The sequence below is a fragment of the Phyllostomus hastatus genome, unplaced genomic scaffold (genome assembly GCF_019186645.2).
Source record: "Phyllostomus hastatus isolate PE091 unplaced genomic scaffold, TTU_PhHast_1.1 phas_scaffold_55, whole genome shotgun sequence".
Taxonomy (NCBI): Eukaryota; Metazoa; Chordata; class Mammalia; order Chiroptera; family Phyllostomidae; genus Phyllostomus; species Phyllostomus hastatus.
This window is the reverse complement of record NW_025334035.1, coordinates 2,992,404-3,016,455: the sequence shown is the minus strand read 5'-3', so window position 1 is coordinate 3,016,455 and position 24,052 is coordinate 2,992,404. Positions and strand designations below refer to the sequence as shown.

At 56.0% G+C, this 24,052-nt stretch overlaps 3 protein-coding genes across 16 annotated transcripts in view; 2 read left to right on the top strand and 1 right to left on the bottom strand.

Moving 5' to 3' along the window:
* Positions 1-18,241, top strand: part of MINK1 (misshapen like kinase 1) — a 64,421-nt gene extending 46,180 nt beyond the window's left edge. Inside the window, exons 3-34 of one of the 14 annotated variants that reach the window (XM_045824359.1) lie at positions 898-954; positions 1,026-1,151; positions 3,138-3,248; positions 3,686-3,776; positions 4,200-4,330; positions 4,649-4,703; positions 4,846-4,924; positions 5,187-5,362; positions 5,845-5,914; positions 6,286-6,499; positions 9,315-9,431; positions 9,907-9,993; positions 10,196-10,411; positions 10,630-10,803; positions 11,207-11,413; positions 12,193-12,278; positions 12,435-12,545; positions 12,692-12,804; positions 13,193-13,320; positions 13,539-13,562; positions 13,681-13,844; positions 14,273-14,378; positions 14,462-14,599; positions 14,816-14,924; positions 15,292-15,453; positions 15,556-15,699; positions 15,931-16,065; positions 16,255-16,355; positions 16,439-16,588; positions 16,674-16,833; positions 16,923-17,062; positions 17,405-18,241. In XM_045824359.1, the coding sequence (XP_045680315.1) occupies positions 898-954; positions 1,026-1,151; positions 3,138-3,248; positions 3,686-3,776; positions 4,200-4,330; positions 4,649-4,703; positions 4,846-4,924; positions 5,187-5,362; positions 5,845-5,914; positions 6,286-6,499; positions 9,315-9,431; positions 9,907-9,993; positions 10,196-10,411; positions 10,630-10,803; positions 11,207-11,413; positions 12,193-12,278; positions 12,435-12,545; positions 12,692-12,804; positions 13,193-13,320; positions 13,539-13,562; positions 13,681-13,844; positions 14,273-14,378; positions 14,462-14,599; positions 14,816-14,924; positions 15,292-15,453; positions 15,556-15,699; positions 15,931-16,065; positions 16,255-16,355; positions 16,439-16,588; positions 16,674-16,833; positions 16,923-17,062; positions 17,405-17,488 (3,966 nt within the window). In that variant the 3' untranslated portion in view covers positions 17,489-18,241. Of the gene's footprint in view, positions 1-897; positions 955-1,025; positions 1,152-3,137; positions 3,249-3,685; positions 3,777-4,199; positions 4,331-4,648; positions 4,704-4,845; positions 4,925-5,186; positions 5,363-5,844; positions 5,915-6,285; positions 6,500-9,314; positions 9,432-9,906; positions 9,994-10,195; positions 10,412-10,629; positions 10,804-11,146; positions 11,414-12,192; positions 12,279-12,434; positions 12,546-12,691; positions 12,805-13,192; positions 13,321-13,538; positions 13,563-13,680; positions 13,845-14,272; positions 14,379-14,461; positions 14,600-14,815; positions 14,925-15,291; positions 15,454-15,555; positions 15,700-15,930; positions 16,066-16,254; positions 16,356-16,438; positions 16,589-16,673; positions 16,834-16,922; positions 17,063-17,404 lie in introns of all 14 variants that reach the window. The other 13 variants (XM_045824358.1, XM_045824356.1, XM_045824355.1 and 10 more) reach the window with 13 other exon arrangements.
* Positions 18,242-18,247: 6 nt separating this feature from the next.
* Positions 18,248-23,337, bottom strand: CHRNE (cholinergic receptor nicotinic epsilon subunit). The gene is made up of 12 exons (XM_045824352.1): positions 23,283-23,337; positions 22,875-23,017; positions 22,693-22,737; positions 22,465-22,574; positions 22,150-22,305; positions 21,768-21,868; positions 21,165-21,365; positions 20,968-21,082; positions 19,612-19,726; positions 19,337-19,523; positions 19,143-19,249; positions 18,248-19,034 (listed from the first exon to the last, which is right to left on the bottom strand). Exons 1-12 carry the CDS (start codon positions 23,326-23,328, stop codon positions 18,885-18,887), a joined length of 1,476 nt encoding a protein of 491 aa, XP_045680308.1. The 5' UTR covers positions 23,329-23,337; the 3' UTR covers positions 18,248-18,884.
* Positions 19,745-20,961, top strand: CUNH17orf107 (chromosome unknown C17orf107 homolog). The gene is given in 6 exon segments (XM_045824353.1): positions 19,745-20,002; positions 20,115-20,301; positions 20,367-20,447; positions 20,450-20,559; positions 20,561-20,608; positions 20,610-20,961. Coding segments are annotated over 6 exon segments (567 nt in total). The 5' UTR covers positions 19,745-19,936; the 3' UTR covers positions 20,685-20,961.
* Positions 23,338-24,052: the final 715 nt, after the last annotated feature.

Here is a 24,052-nt window from a genome sequence, read left to right as displayed (position 1 = left end):
GGGAAACAGGCACCCCCTCCCCCCATTTCCCATCTCTTGCCTAGTTGTTGCCATGGAAATCATAGCTCTGTGTTCTGGGCTGCTTTTCTGGGCTTGGGGTCTTGAATGACTGCTGAGCATAAAAATAATCCATGGCCTGGCAGTACTCATGTTCATCCTCATGAGGGGCTACTTCCCCTCACCCTGCTCTTCCCGAGGAAGCCCGGACTTTCCTGTTCGAGTCCCAGATGGCTCCTGCTAGGAATTTCGGGAGTGGGGGTTGAGGGGGATAGCAGGGCCACGCTGTGGAAGAAGTTCCTTCCCATTAGCCCTGGCGATGGGGCCACTGACACGTGTCAGTTGGCCCTTCCACGTTTCCCGGAGTTCCCTAAAACCTCAGCTCTGTCTTAATTCTTTCCTGTCAACAACATAAAACGCCTGACAGGAGTTGGTGGGGCATCCTGGGAACAGCCTTCTATCCAGAGGGGGCTGGTTGAGGAAGCAGCTTGCCTTGCACAGAAGATGGAGAGAGAGAGGCTCAGGCCCTCCCGCCCCGGCTCCCTCCAGCTCCATCTGAGGATGGAGAAAGTATCTCTCACTCCCTGCTCTGACTTTCAAACTGTAGGAAGTCCAAGCCAGAGAGGCTGGAACAGAACGTAATGTCTGTCACTCGCCTCTCCCAAGTAGTTTAGGGGAGCAGACCCTTCATCTTTATCAAGCACAGAGCTTGGAAATTCATTCTTGGTAGTTTTTCTGCAGTCCAGTTACTCCTGTGACCAAGTCCCTAAACTGTGAGGTGCCTAGCCACCATGAGAGACATTTTCTAAGACAAAAAACAGCCAAAGGTGTAGCTTCTTCCAGAATCAAGTGCTCCTTGAGTGTGGACCCACATCCCTCTGTGCCTGTCTCTGTCTGCAGGGTCGGCACGTCAAGACTGGGCAGCTGGCTGCCATCAAGGTCATGGATGTCACGGAGGTAGAGAGCGGCTCGGGGCGGAGGGAGGGTTGGGGCATGAGAACGGGGCTCACCACCTTCCACTTGCCTAGGACGAGGAAGAAGAGATCAAACAGGAGATCAACATGTTGAAAAAATACTCTCACCACCGCAACATTGCCACCTACTATGGGGCCTTCATCAAGAAGAGCCCCCCTGGAAATGACGACCAGCTCTGGGTGAGAAGTATCCTCTGGCCCGTTCCCCTGCCCCCTCCCCCTCGCCCTGTCTGTCTCCAGGCTGCTTGTTTGAAACTCAAGTCAGTGCCCGGAGTCTCCTTGCCAGCCCTCTCGTCAGTCCCACAGCCTCTCCTGTGTATGGATTAAGGGACCTCCTGACCCACACCGAGCCCCCCAACACTTTGTAGCCTCTTGTTCTCTGGGCGTTTTGGTAGCAGGGTTCTGGGGTTTGCCCCTACCTTTGCCCTCACCAGTACCTTACCCTGTGTCCAGCAGGCACTTCACAGGTAGCAAGCAATGTAATCCTAGCAAGAGCTGGAAGAGACCACAGGGAGGTTAGTTCGTGAGTTCTCCTGCACTGGCACAGCTCCTAGGAAAGGAACAGACCAAAATATCTGTGGTAGGCGACAGACGGCTTGGACCCCTCCTGGCAGTGTACAAGCCCTTCTGGATGATTGCCCTAACCAGAGCTCACTGTAGCACTTTTGGCCTCCCTCGAATTCCCACCTGGCTCAGAACATTCCTAATTCCTTCACCCTCCCTACCTGGGCACTGGTGCCAGCTGACTCCTCAGCCATGTCCTCTCTAGTACTCAGCCAGTCCCAAGGACAGAGCAGCAAGGAACCTGGCCAGGGCTGGGCTGGGGCTGGGGCTGGGGAGATGGGTGGTGCCAGGGGTCGGAGCTCATGCCACAGCTCCCCTGGCAGCAGTTGCTAAATGAGTGAATACTTACTGAGCACCTTCTGTGTACCCTGCACAGATAAGTATAAATCAGGGCCCCTTCTTTTGAAGTACTAAAGTCTTTTTGAAGGTACATAGACATACCCATGCACACACACAAATACATTTCATACACACAAGGAAAGGTGAGTGATGTGTCAGGTAGGCTTACCTGCCAACTGTGTAGTCAAGTGAGAGATGCCTGAGGGCTAGTGACCAGGCACCCCCTTCTGGACCTGTTGGACATTGTCTTCCTGTCATACTAGGCTCAGAAGTGGGACATAGGTAAATTATTCTTGCATATGCAAATGTACATGTCTTCCTACCTTTTCTGTGTTGGGTGTGGCTTTTAGAAAAGATACCGTGAAAACGTTTGGACAGATGTGCTGGTCACCAGGGGGACTTCCCTTTTGGCACCTGCCTCTGGGTCTCCGTGGTTCTTCCCCAGAGCTGCCTCAGGGAGCTCTCCTCATCTCCCTGCTGTGGCCTTGCCTCTGGGGAGTTTCTCCCAAAGTGCCACCAGGTTCCCCTCCTGCAGCTCTCTGGTGGACCCCATGCACTGTTTGGCCTCTAGCAGACCAGCAGCATTGCTGATTCTGGCCCCTTTCTTGCCTCAGGATGAGAGGCCATCAAACTTCTTCTGTGAAGGGCCAGATAGTAAATATTTGGGGCTTTTGTGGGTCCTACTGTCTGTCACAACTACTCAGCTCACCCATTGTACCGTGAAAGCAGCCATAGACAATGTATAAATGAATGGGCATCGCTGTATCCCCAACAGTCTTCATTTAGGACATTCCAATTTACATGTCATACGGTTCTTTACTTTTTGTCAGCCATTTAAAAACGCAGAAACTATGCTTAGCTCATTGACCATAGTTTGCCAACCTTGCTCCAAAGCAGTAGTTCTTAACCACTTTGGGGTTGTGGGTCCCAAAGAGGATCCAATGAGAACGTTGGACCACTCCCCAAGGAAAATGCACATACCCTCCTCATCACATCTGCAGTGTCAGGGACTCCTCGGGTTCCTACCCTGGGCACAGACCATCCCCAGACCATCTTCCCTGTCTCTTCCAGCTGTGTTCCCTTCCCCCTTTTCTCCTAGTCTCAGGAAGTTCTCTGGCCTTTGCCAGGGGGTCACATGGCCCCTCCTTCCCAGCTTATACCAGTCGTGGCCTCAAGGCCTCTGGCTCTCCTCCAGGTGTCTGCAAGGGGAAAGAGGGCTTACCTAACTTCTGCTTTCCCTTTCGGTGCTCCCTGGGACCATAGTTGGTGATGGAGTTCTGTGGTGCTGGTTCCGTGACCGACCTGGTAAAGAACACAAAAGGGAACGCCCTGAAGGAGGACTGTATTGCCTACATCTGCAGGGAGATTCTGCGGGTGAGCGCCAGGCCCCTCCCCTGCCTCCTGCTCCTGGGCCAGCCCCCCTGGAGCTTCTCCCTGGCATGGACCCTCCCTGCACTGGATGGTGCCCTCTTTAAGGGGCAGATGGCCAAATCTAGTTGGGGCTGGAGACAGAGTCCTAACTTTGGGGACTCTCAAACTATTTATTGGAGGAGACAAGTACCTCTGTTTCCAAGTTCCACTGCTTTTCCGCTCGCAGCTGCATCTGCTAGGAATTCCCGGGAGCCACCATGCCGAGGGAGCTCTCCAGAAAAGCTCAGCCTGTCCTTGGCAGCATGTGGAGAGGGCCAGCTCCCGTTGCCCAGCCCACCCAGACTGATGACTCCCCCGCCTCTTGTTTCAGTCAGTCCAAGTCCTCTTCTGTCCCACCCCCTCCAGCACCAAGGCTAATTTCCCCTACTTTCCTGTTCCAGGGTCTGGCCCATCTCCACGCCCACAAGGTGATTCACCGAGACATCAAGGGGCAGAACGTGCTGCTGACAGAGAATGCTGAGGTCAAGCTAGGTACGCTGACTCCTTCTGTGCAGACGGGCCCACTCACCTCCAGGACACAGAGAGTCCCCTTTTCCCTCTGGTGGTTGAAGCCCGACAACCTGTAGGCTGGGAGGCTTGCTTTCTCATCTCCTCCCTGGGGATGCCTTGCCTTCTGCTGAAAAATCGGTTTTTCCCTTCCTGCTCATTGTGTCCTGTGCAGGTCCTTCTGGGGAGATGGGATGTTTTGATCTGGGATGTTGTCCTGTGGTCCTTTCATCTTAGTTTTCTCCCCAAGGTGCAGGAAGACTAGGTTAGACTCTTCAGGATGTTGATGGGCTGGAAGAGGTTCCGGGGAGTGTCTGAGTAGAGCAAAGACCTTAGCTGCCTTGCTGGGTCCAAGATGAGGGGAGCAGGTGTGACACTGTTATGAGCCCTCCCTCCCTGTCTTCTCAGTGGATTTTGGGGTGAGTGCTCAGTTGGACCGAACTGTGGGCAGGCGAAACACTTTCATTGGGACCCCCTACTGGATGGCACCAGAAGTCATCGCCTGTGATGAGAACCCTGATGCCACCTACGATTACAGGGTACGAAACAGACTGTATGGAGCATGGAGGCAGCCAAGGGCAGGAAGTGAGATGGGGCAATGGGTAGATTGAAAATATTGGGGGCTTAAGCGGTTTGGGGAACAAAGTGAAGGTCTAATGATGTGAGGGGTCAGCTGTGTGGGGAGCGCTTTGTGGCAGGGCAAGGAGGGAGTACTGGCTGAGTTGGAGGACATGCAGGTTAGCAGAGAGGGGCCTCAGCAGGGGGTGTGGGCCAGGAAGTGGTTCTGAAGGGTCCAGGGGTAGCGGTTGAAGACTGTTGTCAGGAACATTCACCTGTGCCTTCTCTCCCCTCCGCAGAGTGACATTTGGTCTCTAGGAATCACAGCCATCGAGATGGCAGAGGGAGCCCCTCGTAAGTGCGGAGTATGGGAGAGAAAGGAGGGCCCAGAAGGTGGCCGTAGGGCAGAGGCAGGCCATGGGAGGTCGTGGTGAGAAGGGCTCCTTTAGTCTCCCAGCATGGCAAAGGGACTGATTGGGTCTCTTCTGTGTCCCAGCTCTCTGTGACATGCATCCCATGCGAGCTCTCTTCCTCATCCCTCGGAACCCGCCACCCAGGCTCAAGTCCAAGAAGTGGTAGGTCTAGGAAGGTCTTTGGACAAGGACCCCCATGATAGCCCCCTGCTTCAGGCTTGGGTCTGTACTGTAGGAGAGGTGCTGGGCGGGGCTGGCACTGCAGTACTGCAGTACTGCAGCCAGAGGGTTAGGGGGCGCTGGTGTTGGGATACGGAGAAGACAGGAGGGATGATAAGATAGCTTTTTGATGAATGGGCTCCCCTTTTCCTCCTGTGACACCCCCTTCCGAGGGGGCCCTTCTAGTGTGAGCCATTGTTTCTAGGTCTAAGAAGTTCATCGACTTCATTGACACATGTCTCATCAAGACTTACCTGAGCCGCCCACCAACGGAGCAGCTGCTGAAGTTCCCCTTCATCCGGGACCAGCCCACGGAGCGGCAGGTCCGCATCCAGCTCAAGGACCACATCGACAGGTCTCGGAAAAAGCGAGGCGAGAAAGGTCAGTGGGGGGAGGAGGGCGGTGGCGGGTCTCAGGACACACTTCAGCCTCTGCTCTTCTTTACCAGCCCTGGCTCCTCCTGGCTCCCATTCCGGCTCCCCTCCCAGACCCCAGTTTTACCTATCCAAAGAGATCTCCTTTCTCAAATGTCCAGCCCTGGAGCGCGTTTTCTCTTAGCACCAGTCCAAATCAGTCTTCCACATGACTGTGACCTCCTTACATAAGCTTCCTGTTGAGCGCATTCATTTGCGAGTGCACGCACGTTCAGCCACATCCCACCCATTATGGGGTCTAACCTCCATGTCTGTCCAGGCCCAAACCTGAGACCCACCGTCATTCCATTGCTCCAAGGAGGTGGGCAGGGACCCAGGTGCATGGCCATCCAGACAGACCTTATTGGTTATCCCCATCTAAGGTCTCCCTAGCCCAGGGTGGGGTCTGGGGCACTGAGTGAAGAAACAGCAGTGATCTCCCCCCTGCAGAGGAGACAGAATATGAATACAGCGGCAGCGAAGAGGAAGATGACAGCCATGGAGAGGAAGGAGAGCCAAGGTGGGCTGTTCGCAGGTGGAGTTTGAGGGCCATCACGTTCCATCTGAGGGGATACCAGTGGTTCTGGCTTGGGGACTATCGGTCTGGGAATGGTGGGTTAGAGACTCATAAAACAACCTCTGAATGCTGAGAAGAGGTGGAATAAAGGAGCAAGTGTTGGGGAGAGGGTGATTCGAGGCTGCGGGGTGGGATATCACTGGAGGACCGGGCCCAAGACTGGACAGTGGGGAGAGCAGTTTTCCCGGTCACCTGGGAGTGACCAGAGGCACTCTCTGGTCCAGGTAAAACACCCATTCAGGTGGCTTCCCAGGCATGAGAGTGGGAAATGACTGGGTTCTGACTCCACCCTTCATTGTGCCACCCTGACCCAGCTCCATCATGAACGTGCCCGGCGAGTCCACTCTGCGCCGGGAATTTCTCCGGCTCCAGCAAGAGAATAAGAGTAACTCAGAGGCTTTAAAGCAGCAGCAGCAGCAGCTGCAACAGCAGCAGCAGCGAGATCCTGAGGCACACATCAAACACCTCCTGCACCAGCGGCAGCGCCGCATTGAGGAGCAGAAGGAAGAGCGGCGGCGTGTTGAGGAGGTGGGGTGTCTGGGGAGGGCCTGGGCCAGGCCCGGGGAACAGCCTGTCCTGGTCCCATCCCTGCTTCCACTAGGACAGTGGGGAGGAGAGGGAGCGAGCCAAGGTTTCCTAACCCCTCTGTTCAGTTTGTGTAGAGAGGGTGTGTCCTCTGTAAGAAGGCGGGCCCCCAGGTACACTGCCTGCTTGGCAGCCCTATGTGGATGGGTGTGCTATCAGCGTTCCTTTAGAGCAGAACCATTTCTGAAAAGCAATACTGGTTCCCCACGGACAGGACTATCCCTGTCCTTGTTTATACATACTTCCCCTCTTGGTTTGTCTGGCTCCGTTTACCTTAAATTTTGGGGATTTAGGACTCTGCCTACAAACACTTCAGGCCCCTGGATGTCTTACTGTCAAGCAGTTGTTTGGTCTGAACATAAAAAAGAGGCTTCTGAAGACCCTTCTTTCATCCCTGGCCAGGTGGCATAGTTGGTTGGAGTGTCATCCCCTACATAATAAGGTAGTGGATTCAATTCCTGGTCAGGGCACAGACGTAGGATGCAGGTTCAGTTCCCAATTGGGATGCATATGGGAAGCAACCAATCAATGTTTCTCTCTCACATCCATGTTTCTCTATCTCCCTTTCTCTCTAAAGTGAATAAACATTTTTTTAAAAAGGACCATTTTACTTTTAATTTTTTTTGGCTTACATTTGCTGGAAAGGATAGTCTTGTCAGCTGAACTAATGGGACATAGATGGGAGAAATTCATTTTAATAGAGAATCTTATTTTTAAATATCTGCAGTTTTTTAAAAAAGATTTTACTCATCCATTTTTAGAGAGAGAGGAAGGAAAGGAGAAAGAGAGGGAAAGGAGCATCAATGTGTGGCTGCCTCTCACACGCCCCCAACCCGGGACCTGGCCGCAACCCAGGCATGCACCCCGACTGGGAATCAAACCAGCGACCCTTTGGTTCACAGGCCAGCACTCAATCCACTGAGCCACACCAGCCAGTGCGCTCCAGTTTTTTTTTTTAACACCGTCAGTAGCAGTTTAAAAGATATTTGTATCTGTATAAAGATATATTTAAATGTATTTATTTATTTTTCAGGGGAGCATGGTGGGAAAGGCGAGATATAGGTTGATTTTAAAAATGCCTTAAGTGGTCCTGACTGGTGTGGCTCAGTGGGTTGGGTGTCATCCCACAAACCCCAAAAGGTTGCCGGTTTGATTCCCAGTAGGGCACATGCCTGGGCTTAGGTCCCTGGCTGAAAATGTGTGAAAGGCAACCAATCAATGTTTCTCTTGCATATCGATGTTTCCCTTCCTCTCTTTCTCCCTTCCTTCCCCTTGCCCTAAAAATAAATAAATCTTTTTTTTTTAATGTCCTCGGGTGAGGATAAAAAAAATTTTTTGGAATGGGTCATGAACATTCATAACTTTATTTTAGGATGAAAAAAATATTTTTAATGCTTTTAAAATGCAAATGCCTTAAGTGTCCTGGCCTGGTGATTTAGTTGGTTGAAGCATCATCCTATACAACAAAAGGTTGTGGGTTTGATTCCCAGTCAGGGTGTGTGTACAGGAGGCAGCCAATCATTGTTTCTCCCTCTTTGTCTCTTCTTTCCTCTCTCTAAAATCAATAAACATGTCCTCCAGTGAGGATTAAAGTATATGTGTGAATGTGTGTGTGTGTGTGTGTGTGTGTGTATACATATACACATGTGTATACATATATATATATATGCATTAAATGATAACATTTTTGTTGAAACAATTACATGACTTCAAAGTTCACAGAGAACAAACTTAACAAAAAAGTAATAGAAGCATCTACAGCATCTGTGTACTGCTCCCCAAAGCAGGCCACAATCTTTGTTGAACAAAAAATAATCTGCAAGAAAACCTGCTACCAGAGAACGCAGTGCAGATTTTTTGAGTAAATACTGTTCTCAGGTAGTTGAGGGGCAGAAAATTGCGTCTCCCAGGGTGTTTCCTGGAGCGGGCCTGCCAGACCGGGGTGTAGAGAATGGCAGTGAAGTTCCCCCAACTGTAATGGCCTCTGAGGGCTTCTTCTCTTTTCTTTTTCTTTTCTTTTTTTTTTTTTCTCTGTAACTTTCCCTTTGTTTCTCTTTCTGAACTTGAAAGGTCCTTCTAAAGAACTTTTACTTTTGCTTAGATTTGTTGAGAAGTACTGTCTTTACGGTTGTACTGATTGGAGGTGGGTGGGAGAAATTCATTTTAATACAAGTTTTTTCCTTTTTCTTTTTTTGGCCAGAGGGGTGGAGGGCTGCAGGCTCTTTGGTCATAAAGACTGGGAAAGTGAAGTGCAACCTGAGCTACCGATGTTTGTTTGCCAAGGACCTGGCCAAGTGCCTCTCCTCTTGGTTGCCCTTTTGTGCATGGGCACCTGCTGCCCTCTTGTGGCCAAAGGCTATGGTTACAGTCCACTATTTGGATTTACAGATTGAGAGGCCAAGAGTATTGAAGGGTTTGTTGTTGACTCTGTTTTTTGGTGGGAGAATGGATAGTGGAGGTGTTATCCAGTGTGGCCAGCTGCTTAGTCTCTCTGGTCCCAAGTCTATTGCTACCTTGGACAAGTAATGTTTCCCAAGCCAAATCCCTGTGGGCTTCTGTGTAGGGTAGGTAGATTTGTAGAACCAAGTTGAAGCCATTCTCTCTCACCATCATCCCTAGTGAGAAGGAGACCTGCCCTGACTATCCTGCAAGGGTTCCCTTTCCAGGAGATGTCCGGGAGTGGGCTGGGGTCCCTCCTTGCAAGGCTGTCTTGAGTGTACAGAGCAGCCCTTAAAACCACACCTCTTTTCACCCACAGCAACAGCGGCGGGAAAGGGAGCAGCGAAAGCTGCAGGAGAAGGAGCAGCAACGGCGGCTGGAGGACATGCAGGCCCTGAGGCGGGAGGAGGAGAGGCGGCAAGCCGAGCGGGAGCAGGTATAGCGCCCCCAGCACACACTGCACACACCCCTTCCCTCCCCTGGCCGCCCCGCCCGCTCCTGCTGCCTGCCTCCCTGCTCCCCAGTACCCTTTCCTCCTTCTTTCCCTAACCCTAGATTCCTCCTATCTTTTCTAGCTTCACTCTTTCTCTCTGTTTTCTCCCACCCTTCAACCCCCAACCCTGGCTCCCTGCCCTCCTCCTGTCTCTGTGCCTTCATTCCCCATCTCTTGGCCCATCCCCAACTCCTCTCCCCTGCACCTTCTCTCATGGGCCCTCCACCCTGACTTCCTCCTCATTCCCTGCCCTCTTTGGGGTTCATCCCATCCCCGTCCTCTCTATTGCTCTTCCCTGCTGTCCTTCTCATCCTCCCCGCACTGATCCCTTCCTCCTCCTCCAACTCCTTCGCCGCCGCCGCCTTTTCCTCTTTCCCTGCCCTTTGCCCCCCCCCCACCCCACCCCCCACCCCCCCAGGAATATATTCGTCACAGGCTAGAGGAGGAGCAGCGACAGCTCGAGATCCTTCAGCAACAGCTGCTCCAGGAACAGGCCCTACTGCTGGTAACGGGGTCCCCCAGCTTCCTCTGGGAAGATGCATATTCAGAGCTTCTCTGCGGAATGGGATGGAAACACTTCAGGGGAGGGGACTCACCCAGGCATCAAGGGAAGACGTCTCTCTAGGCAGGAGAAAAGAAAGGGCATGCCGACCCTAACTTCCAGGGCTACACCTTGCTGAGCCCTTTCTTCCTACCCTTGGGCCCAGGAATACAAGCGGAAGCAGCTGGAGGAGCAGCGGCAGTCAGAGCGTCTGCAGAGGCAACTGCAGCAGGAGCATGCCTACCTCAAGTCTCTGCAGCAGCAGCAGCAGCAGCAGCTTCAGAAGCAGCAGCAGCAGCAAGTTCTTCCTGGGGATAGGAAGCCCCTGTACCATTATGGTCGGGGCATTAACCCTGCTGACAAGCCAGCCTGGGCCCGAGAGGTACTCACTGCCTCTTTTGCTACCCGGGACACCATCTTCTCAGTCTCACTGCCTGAGGCTGTACTGTGAGAAGCAGTCATTCCACACTGGTGGACACTGAGAAGGGGAAAGGGGTGCTCCACACAGGCGTGAGGGCTGGAGTGGTGGGGCAGGTAGGGACCTAAATTTTGAGAACAGAGAAACAGAAGCTGGTCTGCTTGGCACCCTTTGTATCGCAGGTAGAAGAGAGAACAAGGATGAACAAGCAGCAGAACTCTCCCTTGGCCAAGACCAAGCCAGGCGGCACAGGGCCTGAGCCCCCCATCCCCCAGGCCTCCCCTGGACCCCCAGGGCCACTTTCCCAAACTCCTCCTATGCAGAGGCCGGTGGAGCCCCAGGAGGGACCACACAAGGTAAGTCTCTTCCCATTCCTGCCTTAACACACAGACGTAGGGAGCTTTGTTCGGCACAGGTACACACACACACACACACACACGCACACACACACGCACACACACACACACATCCTTAGCCGGGGATCATAGATCTCACGATGCATGGGCAGAGACATCACCTGCTTGCTGCTGTATATCTCTTCCTGCATCTTACCTATTCTCAGGCTCTAGGAGCCCCTTTCATTCAAAGGAAAATTGGAAGCTGGAGGCTTTACTTGCCCCTTCCTCTCAGCCCAGGCCCCAGCTCACAAGTGGGGATGTGCAGAGTGGACAGCCCACCCTCCCTGGTCTCTCCCTGCAGAGCCTGGTGGCACACCGGGTCCCGCTGAAGCCATATGCAGCACCTGTACCCCGATCCCAGTCCCTGCAGGACCAGCCTACCCGAAACCTGGCTGCCTTCCCAGCTTCTCATGACCCCGACTCTGCTGCCCCCACACCCACTGCCACACCCAGTCCCCGAGGAGCTGTCATCCGCCAGAATTCAGACCCCACCTCGGAAGGGCCTGGCCCCAGCCCCAGCCCGAACCCCCCAGCCTGGGTCCGGCAAGATAATGAGGCCCCACCCAAGGTAAGGACAGTCCTGTGGGACCCAGAAAGAGCAGAGAAATACGGCTGAGCCTTAAACAATGTGGAGGTTTGGGGCGCTGACCCCCTGCGCAAATATCTAAGTGTAACTTTTAACTGTCCTAAAATTTAATTACTAACAGCACGCTGTTGGCCAGAAACCTTACCAATAACATAGACAGTTGGTTAATACCCATCTTGTATTTTATGTATATCATATTACTGCATAGTAAAGTAAATTAGAGGGAAGAGAGTGTTACTAAGAGAATCACAAGGAAGAGAAAATACGTTTACAGTACTGTACATTTTCTTGAAAAACATCCACATATAAGTGGACCTGCGCAGTTCAAACCCATGTTGTTTGAGGGCCAACTACAGTAAGAGGAGAAATGGAGGGTGAGCGGGGGTACAGCGTGGTGGAGGTGGGTTTGGGGTTAGAAGGGAGGAGAAAGGCAAGGCACCCACCATGACCCCCATCCTGAAGAGGTTACCCGTCTGGGGGCACACAAAGGGCTTGTGGTGACCCCAGTGGTGAGTGCAGGAGTGGAAGAATGCACAGCGTGTTTGGGAAGCGCTAGGGGCAGACTTCCTGGGTTGGAATTCCACCAGCTCTGTCATTCCTAACTTCATGACCCCGGACAAACTCATTAGCTTCCCTGAGCTTAGCTTATTTCATAAAAGCAAGGAAAGCACCTTTCAGAGCCTTAGTGTGAATGAAATGTTTATGGCTTCCAGCATAGTGCCAGCACCAAGCACACTGACTCCTGTTTGTTCTCTCCTCAGGTGCCTCAGAGGACCTCATCTATCGCCACTGCCCTTAACACCAGTGGGGCCGGAGGGTCTCGGCCAGCCCAGGCTGTTCGTGCCAGGTAACATCTGGGTGAAGTCCGGTGGCAGGCTAGGGAGTGGGGTGGGGGCAGAGGGGAGTTTACCAGGTTACCCATTTAGGGGTGGGCAAGCCCAAACCCAGTCACCTCAGCCCCCTCCCTGCCCTCGCCCCCGGCACCCCTGTGCTCCATTCACAGACCTCGCAGCAACTCCGCCTGGCAAATCTATCTGCAAAGGAGGGCAGAGCGGGGGAGCCCCAAGCCTCCAGGGCCCCCTGCTCAGCCTCCTGGCCCGCCCAACGCCTGTAGGTAATGGAGTTGTCCCCCCGCTCACGCCCACCCTCACTTCTGTCAGCTGCCTCCCCTGGTGATGGCTCCCTCTGCAGTGCGGCTCAGCCCCCCCTCCAGGGAGGGGAGCACTGTGTCTCCCTGACCCTGTCTCTGTTCTCCCACAGTAACCCCGACCTCAGAAGAAGTGACCCTGGCTGGGAGCGCTCGGACAGTGTCCTCCCCGGCTCTCATGGGCACCTCCCCCAGGCCGGCTCTCTGGAGCGGAACCGTGTGGGAGGTACGTGAGCTTTGCCTGGTCGCCTCCTCTGAGGCCTGGACATAGTCTCCTGCTGGGTGGGTCCTGCCCTTGGCAGCTAAGGCCTGAGATACCGTCAGAGGTAGCACAGGGGCTGGACTGGGCTGGGCATGGTCCTGTGGGGCTCAAGCCTGAGAGGTCATCCCAAGGTGTGGGGGTTTTTTCACCCCAAAGGTTTTCTTATCTTTAGAGAGAGGAGAAGGGAGAGAGAAAGAGGGAGAGAAACATCAGGCACCTGGCCTACAACCCAGGCACGTACCCTGACCTGGGAATCGAACCAGAGACCCTTTGGTTGGCGGGATGATGCTCAACCCACTGAGCTGCACCAGCCAGGGTGCAGGATGTGGGTTTGAAGTCATCCCCTGTCCAGGTGTCAGTGACCTGCCTTCTCTCGCCATGCCATATCCAGCCTCTTCCAAACTGGACAGCTCCCCGGTGCTGTCCCCTGGAAACAAAGCCAAGCCTGATGACCACCGCTCACGGCCAGGCCGGCCCGCAGTAAGTCAGCAGGTGGCAGCTGTGGCCCCGCCTTCTCTGGTCCAGGACTTCGGGGCCAGCTCTGGAGTCTCAAGCCTGGGTGCCAGGGGCGGGGGCTTCGTTACTCTGTGTGAGAGGAGGGGCTGCGGGATTCCAGATGTACTTCTCAGTTACTAACCTTTGTTAACCTCTCTCCTGCCTCTTCCTGGCTGCCCTTCTTTCCCTGTGGCCCCTCCCAGAGCTATAAGCGAGCCATTGGTGAGGTTAGTGAGAAGGGACCTGCTTGCGGGAGCCCCTCCTGTGATCCTGCCCCTTCTCCTCTGGCATCCTTTGTGCCCCTGCCCTCTCCCGTCCCCTCCTCACGCAGCCTCTCTCCTGCAGGATTTCGTGTTGCTGAAGGAGCGGACCCTGGATGAGGCCCCTCGGCCTCCCAAGAAGGCCATGGACTACTCATCATCCAGCGAGGAGGTGGAGAGCAGTGAGGATGATGACGAGGAAAGCAATGGCGAACCATCAGAGGGCAGCAGAGACACCCCTGGGGCCCGGTATGGGGGCACTCCCACATTGGAGGCACCCCAACAGAAGGGTTGCAGGTTGGGAGGAGGGGCCTCTGGGGCAAGTCTGAGGGAAGGTGATTCTCCTTCCCTCAGAGCGGGGACCCCTGACTGTCAGTTCTCCTCCCTTTTCTCTAGAGTGTGTGGTGTGGGGCTGGGTTCCCACCCCTCTCCTGATGTCCTGTCACTAGGGGGTGGGTCCTATCTCTTCCGGCACTTCTCTGCCACCAGCCTTCCACAAGTGCTGGGCACAGGACACCCAACAGCGAGGCATAAGGCTGCTCAGTGAGGCTGAGTGCGTCGTGTATTGAATAGAGACTGACACTGAAAGCACTAAGCCTCCTGCTCTCATCTGCTCCTGTGGCACTTGGGTGGCAGGCAGGACCTGAGGGGCTTCATGATCTTTCTCTCTCCCACAGCAGCGATGGGGACACAGACAGCGTCAGCACCATGGTGGTCCATGACGTGGAGGAGATAGCTGGGACCCAGACCCCCTATGGGGGTGGTACCATGGTGGTCCAGCGTGTGAGTAGGCACTCCATTCTTTCCAGCACTTGCCGTGACCCTCCTTGGCCCCAGTACTGGCTTCCTTCACTCTGTGTCTTTAGACTCCGGAAGAGGAGCGCAGCCTGCTGCACGCAGACAGCAATGGCTACACAAACCTGCCAGATGTGGTCCAGCCCAGCCACTCACCCACTGAGAGCAGCAAAGGTCAAAGCCCCCCCCTGAAGGATGGAGGCAGTGATGTAAGTGGGTGCAGGTGGGCCCACGGGGCGAGGGGAGGGTGTTGGCAGTGGGCAGGAGATCGGGGTGCCCAGCAGTACTGCACTGGGTGGGCAGAGCACCCAGGAGCCAGTTGGCCAGGATTCGCCTGGAGGACCTGGGGCCCAGGAACCATGGCTGGGAGTGGGCTGCTGGCTGGGCCTCATGTGTCTGCCTGACTGCTGCCCCCACCCCCACAGTACCAGTCTCGTGGGCTGGTGAAGGCCCCTGGCAAGAGCTCCTTCACGATGTTTGTGGACCTAGGCATCTACCAGCCTGGAGGCAGCGGGGACACCATACCCATCACAGGTGAGGAGGAAAGGACAGGCCTGCCACGAGGCCTGAAGAGGGAGGGGTAAAGGTAATGCTCCGGTGAGGTGGCTTCACAAAGCTGTCATCCTGCCCTTTGACCTGAGCACCTGCCCTGGCACAGGGGCAACAAAAGCTTCTGAGGCCACTTTAACCCAAGAGGGAGAATGCTCAGAGCCGCACAGGGACCTATGTGGTAGAACAAGGACATTGCCGGGCCTCTTGGCTCTGTTTCGGCTCCTCCGGGCACCTCTTCCATTCTCGGTCCAGAGCACTCCGAGGGGCCGAGACCAAGGGTAAGGGCGGGGTCAGGAGAGACAGGGCCAGGGAGCAGCAGCCCACCACACCGCGCCTCTCTCCTCTGCAGCCCTAGTGGGTGGAGAGGCCAGTCGGCTTGATCAGTATGACGTGCGGAAAGGCTCTGTGGTCAACGTGAACCCCACCAACACACGGGCCCACAGTGAAACCCCCGAGATTCGAAAGTACAAGAAGCGATTCAATTCCGAGATCCTCTGTGCAGCCCTGTGGGGTAAGCCAGGGCTGGGCAGGAGAGGAGTCGGGTGGGTCCCTGCGCTCCTGGTCTGGTGAGGGCCTGGCTCTGCCCTGACCTGCCCAAGGGCTCTTGTTGCAGGTGTCAACCTGCTGGTGGGCACGGAGAACGGGCTGATGTTGCTGGACCGAAGCGGGCAGGGCAAGGTGTATGGACTTATCGGGCGGCGGCGCTTCCAGCAAATGGATGTGCTGGAAGGACTCAACTTGCTCATCACCATCTCAGGTGTGTGGGTGGCGTACAGGGGCGGGGGGTGGGGCTGGGAAGAGGGGCTCTGCTCCTTGGCTCTCTGGCACCATCTTCAGTCTGGGCAGAGGGCAACCTTGGTCCAGGAGCGAGAAGGTGGGGCCACTTTTTTCAGCCCTTGTGGTATGCAGAAGCAGAAAAAGATGGAGGGGAGCAGAACCTTGACCTTCAGTAAGGAAGTGGGGCTGTGTGTGTATCCTCATCCCTCAGGGAAAAGGAACAAACTGCGGGTATATTACCTGTCCTGGCTTCGGAACAAGATTCTGCACAATGACCCAGAAGTTGAGAAGAAGCAGGGCTGGACCACCGTGGGGGACATGGAGGGCTGCGGGCATTACCGTGTTGGTGAGGAGGGCACAACAGAGTGGCTAGGGCACATTTGTTCATGAAGAGAGAGAAATGGGAGCTTGGGCTCAGGGGTCCGGAAGCCAGAGACTTGGGGCCTGACATTGGGGGTGTGATGAGGGGCCTGTGGGAGGGGGCTGGCAGCCCAAGGAGGGAGGTCCCAGTGTCCCTCTTCTTTCCTGCCCCCAGTGAAATACGAACGCATTAAGTTCCTGGTCATCGCCCTGAAGAATTCCGTAGAGGTGTATGCCTGGGCCCCCAAACCCTACCACAAATTCATGGCCTTCAAGGTAATTCCAGCCTCAGCCCCCCAACCCTGTTCCGAGGTCTGACTCCCCCACCTGTGTCCCCTGACCCCTTCTCTCCTCCACAGTCCTTTGCTGACCTGCCTCACCGCCCTCTGCTGGTAGACCTGACAGTAGAGGAGGGACAGCGGCTCAAGGTCATCTACGGCTCCAGCGCCGGCTTCCACGCAGTAGATGTCGACTCGGGGAACAGCTACGACATCTACATCCCTGTGCATGTAAGCGTGGCAGGGCCGTGGGCAGAGGGGGACCGCCCGTCTGCGTTCCAGACTTGGGGAGTGCAGCCCACTTTCTCCTCCCCAGATCCAGAGCCAGATCACTCCCCACGCCATCATCTTCCTCCCCAACACCGACGGCATGGAGATGCTGCTGTGCTACGAGGACGAGGGCGTTTACGTCAACACATACGGGCGGATCATTAAGGATGTGGTGCTGCAGTGGGGAGAGATGCCCACCTCTGTGGGTGAGTGTGGTGCCGGTGCCCAGCCACTGGCCTGGGAGTGGGCCTGGGCTGCAGCCCACTCACTGCCCCTCGCCTCCCTTCTCTTGCAGCCTACATCTGCTCCAACCAGATAATGGGCTGGGGCGAGAAAGCCATTGAGATCCGCTCCGTGGAGACAGGCCACCTGGACGGGGTCTTCATGCACAAACGAGCTCAGAGGCTCAAGTTCCTGTGTGAGCGGAATGACAAGGTGGGAGCTCTGGCCCCTGGAAAAGTACCAGGGCCCTGAGTGGGGTTGGCTTCCAAAGCCCTCGGTCCCCACCAAGGAGGTGACAGTTGCGGAGCCTTTCTAATAGGGGGTCCCTGGGGAACATAACACTCAGTTATGTCCTGCTCTCCTCCCCCCTTTCAGTTTCTAGGAACTCTGACCCTTCCATCCCAGAGGTCTAGCAGCTGCCCTCTGCCCCCAAGCATTTCTGCCCTTTAGGGGGATGGCGGTAACTCTGAGAAATGAAACTGTGCAGTTTCTCTCTCCCTCTCCCAATTAATTGAGCCCCCCTTCCTTGGTGACTTCTTCTTTTTCCCCACCTAGGTATTCTTTGCGTCAGTCCGCTCCGGGGGCAGCAGCCAAGTTTACTTTATGACCCTGAACCGCAACTGCATCATGAACTGGTGACAGACCCTGGGCTGGGGCTCTCCCACATGAGCCCAGCTCTCTCCCCACAGCCAGACTTCCCAGGCCGCCCTGCTTTCCCCTCCTTGGGCTTTTGCTTTTACTGATTTGATTCACTGGAGCCTGCTGGGAACGTGACCTCCGACCCCTGATGCTTTTGTGATCACGTGACCACCCTCTTCCCCAACATGTTCTCTCCCCAAAACTGTGCCTGTCCCATCTTCTGGGGAGAGGCACAGCTTCCCCTTACCAGGAACTGAGTGGGCCTAGCCCCATCCCCCCTTTTCTCCACTAATGAGGAGAGTGCTTGGGGCTTGGGCCCCATACCCCACTGCTGCTGACTGGGCAGGGCCCTGGGCCCCTTTATTTGCACGTCAGGGGAGCCGGCTCCCCCCTTGAATGTACCAGACCCTGGGGGGGTGTCACTGGGCCCTAGGTTTTGGGGGGGTCACCAGCCACTCCAGGGGCAGGGACCATTTCCTCATTTTCTGAAAGCACTTTAATGATTCCCCTCCCTCCAAATCCCAGGGAATGGAAGGGGGACCCCGCCAGCCAAAACATCTCCCCCTTTACAACCTCCATCTCTTCTAGCCTCTGCCCTTCCCTGGTGGAGGGAGGGGGCAGGGAGCTCTCACCCTCCATGCCCACTTGCTTGCATCTGTATATAATGTGAGCAGCAAGTAGCCCTGTTCCCTCCCTGCCCCCCCCATTGTAGTGGCCTTGGACATCCCGTTTGTTAATAAAGACAATTCAACCAGCTCCTAACATTCCAGGCCCCATTTTATTGTTTTCTGTCACAGTCCAGATGCTAGCCAGGGTAAGCAAGCAGAGCTGAGTGAAAGGGGCAGGGTGGGGTAGAATCTACAATGAGTCTTAGGGGGAGGCAGGTGGGCAGTGCTGAGCCAAGAAAATCTAGAAGAAATGGCTGAGGGGGGAGGGTCAGGGCCTCCTCAGCCTTAAACCTGGGGGCCTGTGGGGGACCTGCCCTGAGGGCACTTGATCCTCTTCCAGAAAGAGACCCGGCTTCCCAGCTCCAGAATCCCTAAGTGCTGCCCTGCAAAGGGGTCACTCCTGTGTGGCTATCCAGTAGACAAAGATAGGTTAGAAGCTTACAGGGCTACAGGGTCCTGTGGGGCTGGGGCCTGGTGAAACTGGGAGATCATCCAGGCTGAAGCTAGGATGGTCTTTGCTATCCAGAGGATTGGCATCCACGAGCCATCCGCCCTCCTGATCCCTGCACAGTGGCCAGACACACCCACTTGTGCGCACACAAAGCATTGATTTATTAATGGCAGTGGAAAAGAGTCAGAATATAGCAGTGGCAGAAACTTGTTTTTCAAAATCTATTTCTTTGTGGAAATGGGTAGGAAGTTGAAATCCATGCAGCCACCGCCCAGGTCTACATACACGGTGGGTAAGGCAGTTCAGGCACTTGGTTGAAGTAGCCCCCGAGGAAGATGATGCTGGAGCCCACACTGAAGAGCACCAGAGCAGCCCAGAAGCAGATGTTGTCTAGGGCCTTCCCCATGCGCATCCAGTCGGACACCTCCTGGGGAAGGGCCAGGCGCAAGCTGAGTCCAGACGGGCTGCAGGATCCTGCAGCACTGAGCTAGCAGGGTCTCTGCAGTGCCCCACCCTCCTCTGGCTCCTGCCACACCTCTCCGGTGGCCTCCTGGTCTTGCGTGCTCTCGGCCACGAAGTTCACAGCATCCACACAGCAGCGGATCTCGGGGGCGGCGGCACCCAGGCTCTGGCAGAGGGCCGCTGGGGGAAGGTTGGCCAGTAGCCTCAGGGTCGGTTATTAGCCCACTGCAAGCAACCCCATTGACCCACCCAGGCCACTCTGCTTACCAGTCCAGGGCCCGTGCCGGTACCTCTGCCCTTCAAAGACGAGCTCGCTCCGCGGCTTTTTTAGTATCAGCTCCTCCGCACGGAGCAATATGCCCACAGAAGATGCACGCCTCGGGGGAGAGGAGGCCCGGCGGGCCTCGAGAGGCGCGCCTGAGCCCAAGAGTCGCGGCAGCAGCTCCAACAAGACCTAGGGGCGGGCCCAGGGCGGTAATCAGCTTGAAGTCCCGCCTCCTGCCTCCCACCCCCCACCCCGCCACCTCTCGCCCTGTGCTTACATGACGCAGACGCGGGGACATGGCATGAGTAGTGGGTGTCCGCAAAGACAGGTTGAGCACAATGACGCAATTCATAACAATGAGCGTGGCGACCACCATGACAAAAATGAGGTACCTAGGGAGCCCGGAGTGCGTGACATCACAGCCTCCCCAGGACCCCAGAGTCACAGTTTGAGCTGTGGGTCCTTTGACCTCACAAACACTCCTCCACAGGAGGTGGAGTGAGGCCTCCCTCAGCTCAGCTCAGCTCAGCTCAGCTGCTTCTCTTCTGTGGGGCTGTACGCGCGTTCCCTGGCCCTTCTCTCTCCTGCTGCCCGTGGCAGCCATGAAGTGGACCCCCAGCTCCCTGGAAACCCTGCTGTGGGTCTACCACTTGCACAGTTCCACGGAGGTGAGGTGATGCCATGGCCCATCACCTCGAGACCCTCTGGAAAGGTCTCCAGCAACCCCCACCGTGACCTCTGTCCTGTGAGCTGGTGGCTCTACTGCCCCCACTCCTCCAGGTAGCCCTTCAGCCCCCTCTTCTATCTTCCCTGGAACTCGCAGTGGCTGCAGCTCAGGAGTATCTGGAGCAGAGGTTCAAAGAGCTGAAGTCCCTGGAGCTGCGGGAGCCAAAGAACCCGCCTGCCCCGAAGCCCACCCTGGGGCTGATGCTAAGAGAAACCGTGGCCACCTTGTTAGAGGTGGAGCGCTGAGGGGCTGAGGAGGAACAGGGGAGGAGGATAGGGACCTCTGCAGCCCCCAACTAACCCCAGTACCCCCAATGAATATCTCAGCCCTTTGGTCACAGCAGGAGGTGCGGCGACTAGAGAACAACAGCAGCCAGGGCCCAGCCCCAAACGCCTGCCAGGCAGGGCAGGGCAGGGGGCTCAGCGAGCAGGCGCTGCGGGCGAGAGCTTCTGGCTCCTGGTCCAGGGTGCGTGGCTGTGCCTACGTGGACGGGGCCTGCCAAGGGTCCGCCTCATTTCTGCAGCAATGTAGACGCCAGCTGGGACTCAAAAATCCCCGGGGAACCGGAGAGTTCAGGATGGGGAGGTGTTAGGGACCAGAGGCGGTGCGGTAGGAGGCACTGAGCTGCCCTCCCCCTCAACAGATACTCGGGAGACCTCAAAGTGGCGTCCAGCAGCAGTGCGGAGGACGGAGTACCAGAGAATCCGCCCTAGTCCCAGCCCCACCTGGAGTTCAAATAAAGTCCAGACCGGGCCCAGACAGCCAAAGCTGCTCCCAGAGTCATTTGGTTTTGGCCTCACTCACCCCGACCGCACCCTTCCTCGCTCCGCCCCGTGCCATGCCGGCTCCGCCCTTCGCCCTAGCCACGCCCCAGCATGGGCGCCGACCGACCCCTTGTGCCCTCACCTGCCCAGCAGTGGCACGCTCAGAGACGTCTCTGGGGTTTTCTGGGCGATTAGGAACAAGAAGACGGTCTGGGCGAGTAGGACGTTGATGGACACGGTGCATTTCTGGCCACCGGCTGGAGGGAGCGCCCAGTAAGAGCAGATGCCCTTCTCCTCCCCCGAAACGAGCCTGGCTTTGGGGTTGGGGCGACTCCTTACCCTGCGCCGGCAGGAAGTAGGCGAGCAGCACCAGGCCTGAGATTAGCACACAGGGCACAATGATGTTAATGATGTAGAAGAGCGGCTTCCGGCGAATAATGAGCGTGTAGACGATGTCAGTGCCCCCTGGACCGTCGGCGGAGCCAGCGTAGCTGCGGCGGATCACCCCGGGGCAGAAGTCGATGGCCCACTCGCCGTTCTCTGCAGGACGGGTGGCGCGGTCAGCCTGCTCTCAGGGTTGGGCGCCCTGCTCTGAGGCTCCGCACCGGAGGGTGGGAGCCCAAAACTCCTGGCGGGAGAGAGTTTGGCAACTGTCTGGACCAGGATGGGTGGGGCAGGTGGTCTGGACTGCTCCGGCCTTGGGCCGTCGGCACGAGGGCAGACGGGGCACGGGCAGAAAGGGGTATACGCGGTGAGGTACGGAACGACCGCGAGGAAGCAGAACTAGTCCGGCAACAGAGAATAATTTCAGGAAAGGGGCAAATTAAAGCGCGGTTGTCAAAGTCAATCCCTAGCATTGACGGTCAGGGCCAGCCCCGTTTTGCAAGTCATTTCTCTGGACCCCGTCTAGAAGTGGGTTTTCGGAGCATGAGAGGACCTCACCAGTATAGGCCTCAGTGTCGATATCGATCTTGCTGATGGTCTCGCCTTCATCATCCGCCGCAAAGACGAACTCTACCTCTTCGGCATTGTACGTCTGAGAGCTGCGGAGCCCCCACTCCAGAAACTCGAACCCAAGTTTTAGCCTCGGGCCCTGCTCTGGAAGCTGGGATCTGTCTGGATAATCACGCCCCACCCCATTACCCAGATCACACCTAGGTATTCCCACCCCCTACTTGTAATTCCCTGGAGCAGCCCCAACCCCTTCTAGAGTCTGGGCCCGCCCCCAGCACAAAGCCCCGCCCCATATTAATATTGTCCTTATGGCCCGCCCCCTGCTGTCTCAATCCCGTAAGGTCTGAGGCCTCTGAGTGACACTGCCCACCGGAAAACGAGCGAGCAGTTCTGCCAGTCGAAGGGGAAGTAGGTGACTTCCACGGCGCAGGTGCTGCGGTAGATGGCCGGGGGCAACCAGCTCACTGAACCGCCCTCGTCGATCAGCACGTTGGCTTCGTGGGCCACGCCGAACTGGCCGTCAATACTGTGCGTTCCCAGAAACCCGGCGTTTGCGAGGTCCGCGCACCCTGGCCCTCCAAGCAGCCAGCCTCCCCGCCCCTCTACCCCCGCCCCACACCGCCCCAACCAGGTCCAACCCAGCCCGCTCAGCGTCCTTCCAGCCTGGCTTCCACTCCGTCCTCACTTGTTTTCCAGCACAATCTCTGGTAACCATACGAGTTTTGCAGGGACCCGCAAGGGGTTTACGCCCCCAAAGTCTTTCTTGCTGTAGTTGAGTCGGTAATCATGCCAGTCCTAAGGGGTGGAGACAGAAGGACGTGTGCCCTGCAACTCCCACCTGGTGCCGGGTAGGAGTTTGGGTGAAAAGGGTCCCCTGGGCAAGACCGCACACTGTCCCCCAGATTTGACTCACGATTCCAATCCAGACGCTGGTGGTCAGGGTCTCTTCTTTCTCGTTCTGCGCACAGGAGATTAGGATGATTGAAGTGGATTCCAGGGCCAGAAGTGAGCTTTAGGACAGAGCTCCGCGGTTGGGGCCGGAAGTGGAAATGTTAAGCTTAGAGACGGGCTTGGAGTGCAAGTAAGGTATCTTACCAGTGAGATGAGGTTGGTCAGGGTGACCTTGAATGTGATGGTGACAGTGTCCTCAGACTGTCTCACTGGCCTGCGTCCTGGATCATAGTTGTCAAAAAGATGGTGATAAAGGCGCAACTCCTCATTCTTCCCCTCACCTCTGCCTGGGGTGTCAAACAGTGGAGTCACTAGAGATGAAGAGGCTAGGTGGTCTCTCCCTTCTATCCCCTCTGGGTCTGCACAGGGCTCTGTCTCTTTGTGTCTGCCTCGAAGACTGTGTATTTTTTCCACGTGTGTCTTCTTAACCAACGATATTGTGTCTGGGGACCAAATGTTGCACCCCAGTCTACATCTTGGTTTCTGTCTTGCTTCTTCAGGTTAGTATCTCCGTGTGTGTATCCAACCACCTCCCCTGACCCCCGTTCATACCGAGAAGCTGCAAGAGGAATAAGGCGCTGAGCAGAGCCACGGCCATCCCGCTGTCTGGTCCTCAGGGTTATTCTGAGCTTTGGCAGGCTTGGAGCTGGGCAGGCCTGGAGCTGGGCAGGCCAGAGCGTGTGAGGGGGAGGAGGGCGTTAGTTCCGGGCTGGGTTAGGGGACTGTCACCTAATCCTCTTACCACCCCTACTGCAGCCAGGAACATCTTGTGTGCTTTCAGAGACAGCTGCCTCACCCTGTGTTCCCTGCCCCACCCCACCTCAACATCCTTTGCCTTGTCTTTGGTGACCTCTCCCAGCCACAAATTGGATCTTCTCATGACTGGAGCAGGCTGGACCCAGGTGAACAGGTCCTTTAAGAGCACCTGGAACCACAAGCCTGGCAGCAGGGGAATGGGAGGCCCTGCTTTCGACATGCACCGGTGTCCTTTAAATAAGCTGCCCTGTGCAGGTGACATCCCCTGCCTCCCATACTCACCTTTGTGGAACATGCATTACCCACCCCCAGCCCAGGCAAGGTCACACAGATGCAGTTTCTGCTGGCAGAGTTTGGCAAAGTGTCTATAAAGACCTGGTATTGAAGAGGTCACAGGGGATTAGTCTACAGTGACAGACTCCAACTGGCAAACATAACCATGCTGAAATACAGGGCCCACCTCCTCCTACAGCCCACTCCGGTGTCTGCCTACTCCCAACCTCTCTGGGTGGGCACCTGCCAGACTCGCCAATTTCTCCTAGCCTCTGTGACTACATTTGTGACCG